Source organism: Sander lucioperca, chromosome 19, assembly GCF_008315115.2.
Source record: "Sander lucioperca isolate FBNREF2018 chromosome 19, SLUC_FBN_1.2, whole genome shotgun sequence".
NCBI classification, from domain to species: domain Eukaryota; kingdom Metazoa; phylum Chordata; class Actinopteri; order Perciformes; family Percidae; genus Sander; species Sander lucioperca.
In genome coordinates, this window is record NC_050191.1 from 12494807 (window position 1) to 12506519 (window position 11713).

The 11713-nt window shown below is 40.5% G+C and overlaps 1 protein-coding gene across 5 annotated transcripts in view; it reads right to left on the reverse strand.

The window, feature by feature from the left end:
• Positions 1–11069, reverse strand: part of LOC116066412 (rho-associated protein kinase 2-like) — a 30655-nt gene extending 19586 nt beyond the window's left edge. For 4 of the 5 annotated variants that reach the window (XR_004895917.1, XM_031322454.2, XM_031322451.2 and 1 more), the window contains exons 1-8: positions 10602–11069; positions 5712–5793; positions 4899–4999; positions 4083–4220; positions 3108–3368; positions 2273–2417; positions 2022–2160; positions 439–530 (exon numbers count right to left, since the gene is read on the reverse strand). Coding sequence is in view for 4 of the 5 variants with exons in the window: in XM_031322454.2 (XP_031178314.1) it covers positions 439–530; positions 2022–2160; positions 2273–2417; positions 3108–3368; positions 4083–4220; positions 4899–4999; positions 5712–5793; positions 10602–10697 (1054 nt within the window). In the remaining variant the exon portion in view is untranslated. The remainder of the gene's footprint in view (positions 1–438; positions 531–2021; positions 2161–2272; positions 2418–3107; positions 3369–4082; positions 4221–4898; positions 5000–5711; positions 5794–10601) is intronic. The other variant, XM_031322455.2, reaches the window with a different exon arrangement.
• Between the last annotated feature and the right edge of the window lie 644 nt (positions 11070–11713).

Below are 11713 nucleotides of genomic sequence, written 5' to 3' on the forward strand. Positions count from 1 at the left end.
TCATTAAAACAACCTTTCAGTTTCCTCAGTGTGTGTATTGCTAGTACAGTTACTATCTCTTATAGAAATATGTAGGTTTTTTTCTCAATTCTCTCTATTCTTTTCGAGTGGCACCCATATGCAGCTGGTTATCCTGCAGGTTTCGTGCATCATGTGCTCTACACAGCATCCAGTCATATAATGTAAGATATGAGCATATGGAGAGCATGTGTACCATATTTGCAGGCTTAATGGCTCAGGCGGATGGAAATACACTTTGAACTGAAAGTCTGAAAGAAGCAGCTCTGCAGAGGAATGGGCTGGGGATGATAAGAAATATAAGCAAAAACAGAGGAATGGCAATGTGAGGTAGAAAAAGACACACATTACCAGAGATGGAAAAGAGGAAATCTGCACCTGCATTAGGGAACTTAGAAACATGCACATGCACACACTTACTCTCTCGGATGTTGTCAAAGGTCCACTGATCGTTCTTAAAGAAAGGGTGACACTTGATCTCATCCACTCCAGTGCGTCCCAGACGAACCTTCCTGCATACAGCAACAGACTGTGAGCAGAGCCTGAACACAAAACACACCCCGCTTGTCCCCTACACCCACCATCACCATGTCATCCCAAACACACAGCCTATAGACGAGTGACCACTAGGCCCTGACCACACTGACCAGCATGGAGAGCCACATGACCACTGGTGGACACTGGAACCTCCTCTAACCCAAGATAATGTAGATCCAGGAGGAGAAAGGGAGTGAAGACAGCAGCATCAGAGTGTAGGAGCCAATATCAACAACTCTGACCGACTCAAACACGACTGCTAGAGCTGCCTTCTCTCTCTCTCTCTCTCTCTCTCTCTCTCTCTCTCTCTCTCTCTCTCTCTCTCTCTCTCTCTCTCTCTCTCTCTCTCTCTCTCTCTCTCTCGTCCCCCTTTCCTCCCTCCTCCACCACTGGGTACAGGGCTGGAGGGGTGCGGCAGTTTGGGCTTGCCACGTGTGGGACATTCCAGACCCAGCCAAAAGGAAGAGAGGGCAGGGGAGGGGAGGAAGAGAGAGAGAGTTTTTAAACCCCTGCAAAAAAAAAAAATCTGACATGCAACCAAGCCAGGCTTACAATGGGTCTTGTTTCAATGACCAGAAATATGCAGGAGTGCAAAGTAGAAAGTTACGCCAGAAAAGAATGAGGATAGAGAAATGGAAAGTGGCACTTAAAAAAAGAAGAAATGGGGGAGTGATGAAAAACACATGGAAAAGAAGGGAGGAGAGGTGGTAGTGCTTACAGAAATGATTCAGCAAGACTGGCTGACAGTGACAGAGCATGTTGGTTAAGTGGTGAATGAATGTATTGGTCAGTGTTTAAGATATGTGTGTGTGTGTGTGTGTGTGTGTGTGTGTGTGTGTGTGTGTGTGTGTGTGTGTGTGGGCAGCCGTACACATATGAGATTCTGTCTGTGGTGAGAGAATAGTGAGTGAGAAGGTAAATAAACTGAGTGAGGAAAAATGAAAGGCTGCTCTGTTTTGAAGCAGAAAGGGCCTGTGTTTGAGCCCTCTTGGGGGCGGGTTTACTAATGTAAACAGGAAGTGGTTGCTTCCAGGGGGATGGGCCACTAACCAAGTACATGACCCACACAGTCATGTAACTTTTTTACCTTTAAAACTAATAATATGTTATTAAATGGCACTATTTGTATTTAGATGGTAGCTGGGATCAACACAACCGCACACTCACGTTTGGATCCACTGATATTGTTTTTAGCAAACTAATTTAATACAAAATATTAGTTTTATTAAAGGATATGTATAGGCTGTGATAGGTGGTGATAAATTGGTGATATACTATATTCCCCTTTCCAAACAATGTAATTAAATTGCTCAAAAGTCCAACAATCACTTACACAAATAGTAGAGTAGACAAAGAAAATCTAAGTGTGTATGCACATGTCAGGCAGCCAGAAATTGTGAAGTGCTCTGAATTCTTGTTAAAGCACAAGTGTTAAGTGTTTATGATTTAGAGTTCCATGTGCGAACCTGTCAGTAAGAAAGGCACAGATGAGGTCTTTGGCATCCTGAGACATCTCTACATCCTCTGGGAAGATGAGTGTGTTCTTGTGGTTCATGATCTTCCCATAAGTCCCAACCAGGGATTCAGCATAGAAGGGAGTTTCACCTGTGAAAAAATAAGTAGTTTTGTACAATGATTGATTTTTAGGATGGACATGTTTAGGTTGCCAAACAGCACAAAAATGAACATGATGTACTCTATATGGTAGGTCACTTACCGACCAGCAACTCATAGATAAAGACTCCTACAGACCACCAGTCGCACTCCCGGCCGTAGTAACCGGCACCATCCTGAGACTGAAGCACCTCAGGGGAAATGTAGTCTGGTGTGCCTACAGCAGTTTCACAGTGCACCATGCCTGTCTGCAAACAGAAATACACAATATTTACTGTAGAGAGAAAGCAAGAATGGAATAGCAGTGATTGTAAAAGGTTGGTAGAGTTACAGTAGGGCATAAGGCCCAATAAATAAGACATATTCACACAGAAATATGTAATGCAGGTGCCAAAGGAAAATTACTATTTTTCATGAAAAAACTTGTCTTGAATAAAATACTTCTGAAATTTGATCAATACTCCAGATATTCTGAGACAAATGGTGTGATCTCTACTGGATTGTTTATATGATACTTTCTGTCTCTGGGAGTTTCAGAGAGTTCAAATGTGTGGAGCCACTAGTTGAACCAGCTATTTAGAAATTGCTGTGGTAAAAACAAAAAAGGTAGAAAAACACTTCCTGACTCCCACCAGAGGCGGGACCACTGCTGTACTCTAGATTGGTTTGTTTAGCACAATAACTCATGGGGCCTTTTCAAAACAACCTGATGCAATAGATACACTGCAATCTGAACACTTGGTGGTGCACTAGGGCACGGAAAAAAGAGCCACTAGTCTCGAGAAAGAAAAGTCAATCCACTCTCTATTCAACTGACTATTTTCTTAAAAATTACAGGACTAAAATCTTCAAAAGTTAAAAGGTCCATAGTTCCTAAACTTGATCCCCTATCCAGGCCCAACGCATTTGAAAACAACGACACAACAAAATTAACCTACCGAGTCCATCTTCATGCACGTGCCGAAATCTGCCAGTTTGAGGTGTCCGTGTTGGTCCAGCAGCATGTTGTCAGGTTTGACGTCCCGATGGATGAAGCCCATGGAGTGGATGGCGTTCAACGCCAGCACTACTTCAGCTGTGTAGAAGCGAGCCCACTTCTCAGGTATGTCATAGTTCATGGTGAGCGTGACCAGGTCGCCTCCAGGCATGAACTCCATCACCAAGTAGAGGTGGCGGTCATCTTGGAAAGCACAGCACAGCTAGGAAATGACAAACTCATATGATTGAAGGCCCAACACAGGATGTTAAGCCATTACTTTGGAACAGATTTGACTACAAGGTGTGGTTGTGTTAACGCTGGATGATCTGTCATTAAAAAAACAACAGACAGACATAGTGCACAATAAGTAGAGCTGGGGGGAAAAAATCCCTATAATATATTGTAATAATATATTGTGATAATGAATTTATCATTTAGGTTATCCTATATGCTTTGCTTATCATTATATATGTTTAATGTTTAACGACGCATTTCAGTTAAATTATAAATATATATTATAAATTAATGTGCATTTTCTAAGTTCATTTAAGCAAATTATTTCGAAAGTGTTTCCTAAATTACTTTATCACACTTTACTTTAAAATATGACATACCCGCTTGGTGTTTATATTAGACATAACAAAGCCAGACTCATTCTACTGGAATTCCTATTTATGGTTCTGTAGAAATCATATGTGGTTACACTATTTATATATCATAGCTGCAATCATTTGTGTTGTGCATTTTGTGTATTGGTTTTTGTTTATCTTGTGTATATCACAGTTGTAAAAGCTGAAACATTCCTACCCATGTTTTCTGGAGATGCGCTAAACTAGAAGCCTTTTTGGAATTATGTTTAAATGTTCAATCCTTCCACTATGTTGCATATTGTGTGTTTTTCAATAGAATTAAACAGTATACAGTATGTGCACACCTGGACGACCCAAGGACTGTTGGAAAAGGCCATGATGTGCCTCTCCTCCCAGAAGAAGGCAGAGTCTGACCGCTTGATCATCTCAAACTTGCTGAGCTGCTTCATGGCGTAAACCTTCCGAGAGGCCTTGTGACGGACCTGCAGCAGAGGAGGGCAAGGCAAAAGATGGAGACGTTGGTATGCAAACAGTGATAACTGTGCAAGGTCAATAATAAAAGATAGTAAGAATGTCAAAATGACCAAGATAACATGACAAAAAGAGAGAGACAGAAAGGGGAAGCCATAATTGTAGGCCCACGCCCATAGAAAGACATGCTTACACAAGATTTCAAGCACAAACACACCAAGCATCCCATCCACACCCCCACACCAGAATTCACACTGCCCTCCCACACACTGAGCCTGTCCAGACTTGTTTCTACCACAAGATGCTCAGCAGAGACCAGATTCAAGCTTCCATCCGCACAAGAAACAGACATCTGGAAAAACCAGGTGTTTTGAAGGAATTTCTGCTTGCCTTAATTACTTGTTTAAACTTAAAGTTGGCCATGATGAGAAGAAATGTGCCAATTATATTTGAAACCACAAAAAGAAGTTGCAGATGTTACATATTTTACATTTTGATAGATTCACAGATTGTTGCCCCCTCTAGTGGTTCATGCTTCTGATATTTTTGTGCCGAAACTGCTGTATTCAGCAGCCTCTGGAGAAACTCTCCTATTCCATCTCCCTTTATGTCAAACTGCACTGCTGCAGCATTAATTAAAAAAAATAAATAACACACTTTATTCATCAACTCTGCCAGAAACATCTCACCAGCTTCACTTCTCCATAGGCTCCTCTCCCGATCAACTTCACTTTTTCAAAGTCGTCAGGCTTCACCTGCAGTTCTCGCAGCTGACTCGCTGCCTTTTCATCTGTGGGACGGACAGATACGTTACCATAGCAACACCACACACAGGTCAAGCTCCAACCATTTAGGGTCAAAGAAACAGGTGAGTAATTAACTGCTGGATCAGAGAGGTCAGTGAGAGTACAAATGTTGTACAGGGCCAGGAATGTACATCAACTGGCCACAGTGAAAGTTAACTAAAAGTTATGTGAATGTGAAACTTTTGTAGGTTTTAGAAGAAGACAGTTTATTAGTATTGTGGGTTTTTTAGCCACAGGTTGGTCTAATATATTCATTTTAATCTTTGTATATGGCCTCAAGTATAAAACAAATATAAAGAGCTAAAGACTTCACAAAGAAAGTATACAGAAGTGATACATATCTAATTTCCAGTGATATTCTGGTTGTAAAAGTTATCAGGGCAAAATCGCATTTGATTTGAATACACAAATCAGACTATGGAGGTGCTTATTCATATATTTATATCATATATTATATCTTTTGTGACCTTTTGCTGAAACAATGACTGTATACAGTGTCTCCAAAATGTGGCCTGTAGAAGAAGGATAACAATTTTCTTTCAAGGTACCGAAAGTTCCACTGTACATATGGTTGTGCAATAACAAACAAGCATCATACTCATGACAGAGTGCTCTGGCTTGTATTTACCTACTTTATAGGTATTTTTTAAGCTAAGCGAGAATATTGGTCTTCACCAAACACACTGTAGCTCTTACATCGGCTCAGAAAGGCCTCAATGTTTTTGTTTTTCCGCAGAGCAGGATAGTTCAAATCATGAGCCAGCGCGTTCATGGAATCCTAAAAAGATAGAAAAGACAAAATATTCAATCAACCTTTGAAAACAAATGAATGGACAGGAACACAATCAAAACATATTTAACTTGTAGGTTTAAGAACTGTATCTAATAACAATTTTGCCTCCTAAACTAACCACTACATTAGAAAAACAAATTGGGAGCATTATTGCTTGGGTTTTGTTGAATGTTTCACTAACAAATAGAAACACATGAAAATATAGTCATGTTTTAAAGATTATTGAAAGTTTTGTCTATGTTGGGAAGGAAGGAAGAAATATTTTTTTTACGATTCTCTCGTTAATCTGTCAGGACAAGTCTTGTAATTCTTGACAACCCTGACCTTCTGCTGGCTGATAAAAGAATGATGAAGGAAGGCAGGAAGGAAGGAAAGAATTAGGTTCTTGTGAGCTGTGTGCTCGTAAATGCAACATTACAGGAAGATAAAATGACACTGCTAATGTGCAGCTTAACAAAACAATGACCAGAGGTCAAGGGAGTTTGGATCGTAAAGACATAACAAGTTAAACAACAATAACGAGTCACGAAGATGCTGTTACAGCCCCCTGCCCAAACACCCGCTCCATCCAAACAAACACAAACCCTCCAAATGGCTTAACACAGAGGGGCAGTGGCAACATCAGACTGAAAGCCAGGACCTCAGTAGCGTCATCAGTTCTTAAATCAGCGGTGTTGAGATTCAGTTTTCAAACTGTCTCTGTGATCCAAACGCATGAGGCTGGCAGGGCAGTTGGGCAGGTGGTTGGGGGTTTTGTAGGACCCTCTGTTCCCCAGAAACAAGGGTCAAGTGGAGTCATGCACTCTGTGTGTGTGTGTGTGTGTGTGTGTGTGTGTGTGTGTGTGTGTGTGTGTGTGTGTGTGTGTGTGTGTAGGGTAGGGTGGTTGAGCCACAGTGGTGTCTATCGGTCTGTTTGTTCAGGGATATGTGAGTGGGTGGGCAGGGGCAGGTGGAACAATTCTGCACCTTTAAATAGAAGCGGTGCAGAGAGATCTCCCCCAGCGCAGACGGGTGGAAATAGACCGAAAGGCTCAGAAGCTATTGTGGGACAAACAGCTTATGGGACTGGATTCATGGTTGAGCACTCAAGGATCTATGATCATTTTACAGTGTGTTGTAACAACCATGGTTACTGCAGTAGAGAGGGAACTCAACAGTGCGAGAATTGTTAAACTCTATGTACATATGCAAATATAATCTAATTTTAGCAGATTCAAATGTGTGTATAGTCTCTGGAAATGCGGGACTAAAATCTTTTTTGGCTGTTTTACATCCTTGTATGTTAAACTAGTTTTTAAACATAAAGGTTGACCTGGAATAGAAAATAGCAGAACAGTCTGGAAATGTGCAAAGAGTTAGAAACGACATTGTTAACTAGGATCGGGGTTCAGTATCTAAATCCAGTATTAAATCTGTCCGTCATGAATTTCAAGTACCAAAACACAGTAAAGTCATATCTAAAACTCAAGTTTTGCCAGATAGTTAAAAGGTACCGTGAGGAATCGTTTTTTTTTAGCACTATAGAGTAATGTTTTATAAGTGGGTCAGAAGGACTTACTACATGCACACACGTGTGAGGATGCGGGCAACACCAAACACTGCTGCATCAACAGTTGTTGGCAGTGATGCCAAAAGATACGCAGTGAGGAAGAAGACTGCTAGCAAGTCAACATGGATTTAAACCTTGCACCATTTAAGACGTCTAAAAAAATATCAGCTTTGCAAATGTTTTATACTTAAAAGGTTTGTCAAATCTCAAAAGACACAAACAATACATATAGGTGAGATACACTAAATGTAAACTTATGTTTGACAAGAAAACTCCACAGGGCACTTTTAACACATTATGTAATTTCATTAAAGGGCTACCTTTTGTACATTTCTCTTTACTAATAAAAAAAGAAAATATTAAAGATTTAATGAGATATTTTTTCTGGCTATTCACTTTAAGTGTGCCAATTGATAAACATAGGATTTTGTAAATGTATCATACTGTAAAGTATGGGTATTGACAAAACTCAAATTTGGAGTTAGCCAACGACTACTGGAGCTTCCCTTTCAATCTTTTCTTGGAGGAGTTTTAGAGGAGTCTTCCGGAGAGTTTGTTGGTACAAGAATAGTCTCGCATTGCCAGACCTTCCTTCACAGCGCTGTGGAGGAGGGTCTGGCTAGTCCACACAGCATTCTGGGATGGGAGAAAAACATGCTCTGGTTTATTGGCATTTCTTTAAACCAATCACAATCGTCTTGAGTGCCGGACGGAGCCACGGTGCCGCTGCAAAATAGCCTCAGGAAGGAACTTGTTTTGGTGGAACATGTGTACGTTCAAAGGTTGTTTTAGTCGTGTAACAGAAAACTCGATTTTGGACAGATAGTCTAGCTAGCTGTCTGGATTTACCCTGCAGAGATCTGAGGAGCAGTTAACCATAGTCCTCATATACATCGACCAGAGTTTAAAATTACAACACAAAGAAAGAGGAAGGTGAGGGACATCGGGCAGAAAAGAGTGACATCCAGCAGAACTTCTGGCGGCACCGGAGCAACCCTGGAAGTGGAACGTCGTGGATATAGACTAGTACAAGAATGATCTGCATCTTGACAAGTAGGACAAGGGGGTGACTGTGAATTGCCAGAGTAGGTGAAAGCCACCAAGACCAGAGATGGTGCAGTTTATTTCAATTAACAAGGGGTTAACGTCAACGTAAAATTGGATTACACTAAAAAAGGAGGCCTCATGATATCGTCATGATAGTTTGTGAGTTATCCTGTGATTCCCTCCTCCATTTACAGTTATAACACGTTATGTTGTAGTGGGAAGGTTTTCGAATTTTAAAATCTCTCACCCCCTTATTGAGCCTCAGACCAGCTACAGCCGAAGACAATTCTGGTTTGCTTATCACTTCTGGAATCTGGACAAATCTGAACAGGATCCTGTTTAGGCTTGGTTGTGTGTCCTCAGACAACAGCTCCCACCTACTCCACTGTGAGCTGATTCTGCCTGAGCACAGTCAGCAGCAACGGAGAGGTTCTCAGAATCAAAATGTAAACTGTGTCCTGCCTTTACAGACCAGGTCCCCACCAATCCAAAGGAAAGAAATACACAATACAGAATTATATATCAAAAACAGCTTATCTTCTAAAAAGCTTCATCCAAATCCCTTCTTCCGCAGATTTAAAAAAAAAAATGCTTCAAAAAACATCCGCTGTGCAAACACAACAAAAATCATTGTGGACAAACAGGAAATAGTGACGTGAGGTCACGGCAGGTTAACTCCAGCTCAATTCCAGCTCAATTCCAGGAAGTGACTTTAGCTTCCTGCGTGGTAGCTCCCTGTATTAAGTAGCCCGGTGGCCATAGTTATGTCCACTAAAGAGCTGCTTGGAACCAGACGCAGATGACTGTAGAGATAACACTGAGAATAACGACTGGTGAGGTTTGGATGGACAGTCGACGTGGGTTTAAATTGACTCATTTTACTTTGTTGTCTGATTATGTCATTGCATGACATTAATTGGGTCTGCCCTGGCTTTACACTGGACTTGTGATTCATCAGCACTGAGAATAGGCACGGCTTCCTCCAGAAGGAAATACTGCAGTTGGAAGGGTTGTTTTTTTTGTGGAGACAACCTGCATAGACAACATCAAATCTCCTTTAACTGCCATCTACTCAACAGGTTGACATATTGACCTCGCCAATGATCTTCCCTGTTTCAAATAGCACCAGGATAACCGGACTGACAACCACGGCTGGCGTTCTGTTAATAACAAACCTGCATTTAGCAGCTTAATAACTTAAACAGTAAAGGGATTTTTCTGAACATTTTACCATCAAATTATTTAATTTGCTGAGCGAAAATGTGACCATGTAGAAAAGCATGTTAATTCAGTCTTTACATTTCCTCAGGTGTGTCTGGATTGCCTGAAATCCCTTACCATACTTTGAAATATACAGTGTACAGTGCTGGCTGAAAAAAATAGCTGTGCATTGTGCAAACCTACAAAGTAAGGCGAGTTTTGGGCTGTGGCCTGTCGGGAGGTCCTGTCAAGACAGAGGATCCAAAACAAAAGCTGCTCCATATCAGCTCAAAAAAAATTGCTTTTGTTGTCAGAGGTTAGGGCAGAGAAGCTTAACAGTGGCAATAGTTTTATCAACTTTATCGAAGTAGGCTGAGTACATTCTTAAGAGAAGGTCATAGAGAGGGCGTGTCAATTAGAGGCCACACCAAGATACTAATCACAAACAGACAGTGATGGAGTGACAAGAAAAGATGAATGAATTAACTACTCAGATTTTAGGGAGGGCACTACTTGGTTCTTTTGTCTATATCCTTGAATGGCAAGTTTCAGTTTAATACCCCTTCTAAAAAATTATCATATTTGATTATTATAAACAAAATGTCCTATCATATTTTTCCATCATAACTAAAATGAGGATTAAACTGTATTCAACACAGGAAAAGGTGGCAACACAAAGCTTAGGTGGGGTTTCCCTTTGCTGCATCCCTGATTAAAAGCCAAAGTAATGATAAACAAATGGCAACTGAGGTTTTCACAAGCAGTAATCTAATAAAGAGTACTGTCCAGTCACTCACTCATAAAACAGCGATTAGGCTAGTATGTTATTTCTTTAGATTGTGCAACTGTTTTTTAAAATTTGTTTACTCCAGCTGTCGTGATCATGACAGTATGAAAACTCAGAGCACAGCTATGTGTGTGTAACTCATTTGCCTAGCTCTCAGACTAAGTAGTGAGACCTACCTGTATAAGACCTAGAGGGTAAATGCGAACTCACCAGTAGGGTTTCCAAGTTTAGTGCCGACTCTGGGTTCCTTATCAGGGACTCCAGCTTCTTCAACCGGGTTTCCAGTCTGCTCTCCGCTCCGAGCATGATAACAGTGCAGTGTATTCAGGTCAAATGACATGAAACAGAAAAAATTCAAAAACACCTGTGGGCCTGTCTTTCTGTCGCGGTCGAGAGGCGCACTCCGCTACTGCTTGGCTCAGCTCCTCATGTCAGCTCTTCTGTAAACTGCCTCTTGAGTTGCCAGGTTAATTATTTATCCGCTGCCAAAGTACGCTGCCTCACTCTTTTTTTCATTAATATCGCACAACAAAGTGGAAACCAAGCGGACTTTTGAGAGCCGAGTGAAGGCGATCCACTTTCAGGTGAGCCCCGTGTTCTCCCAGGTAGCTACAACAAAATCTGATCCGACAACAACGTATCGGTGCCAACCTGTAGGACAGACCACTGTCGGAAAGCATGACTTCCGGTTCGAACTATCAAACCAAAGCTCTCATCGTTACCCCTCAAAATAAATGCTATGGCTTATAATGTTAGCCAATACGTAAGATAGTAAGGATAGTTAGAATGATAAATAATATAAATATTGAATGTGATTATATTATGATATATAATTCTGTATTTATAATGAAGAAATACTAATTTAAAATGTGTTCATTTTGTAAATAAATACGTTTTTTTTATATAGTTTTAAATATTGTAAACACATTTACATATAGGCCAATGTGCTACAGTTAGGCTTCATATACATACACGTATTCTTATGTAAATAAAAAAAATAATAAGATCATTAAAAGAAAAGTTACTAGCTTTTTGGGACCTTAAGTTGAGAGAAAATGTTCAAGCTAAAAAAAAAGTAGGTTTTTTTTAAGAAAAAATGTTAAAGATCAAACAGAAATAATAAATTAATAAAACACAACACTACCAATTATACAATCTCATTGCTAAGCTTGATTGATGCTTTTATTTTGAAGGCAGTATCTTGCATCCGCTTTTGTGCTAAAGTGTAGGTTACTTGACAAACATGAATCCCCTATCGGTTCCCTCTTTTCTTGTGTACTGATAAGTGTTTGAGGACTTCTGTCCAGCAGTTTTGGGCTCTA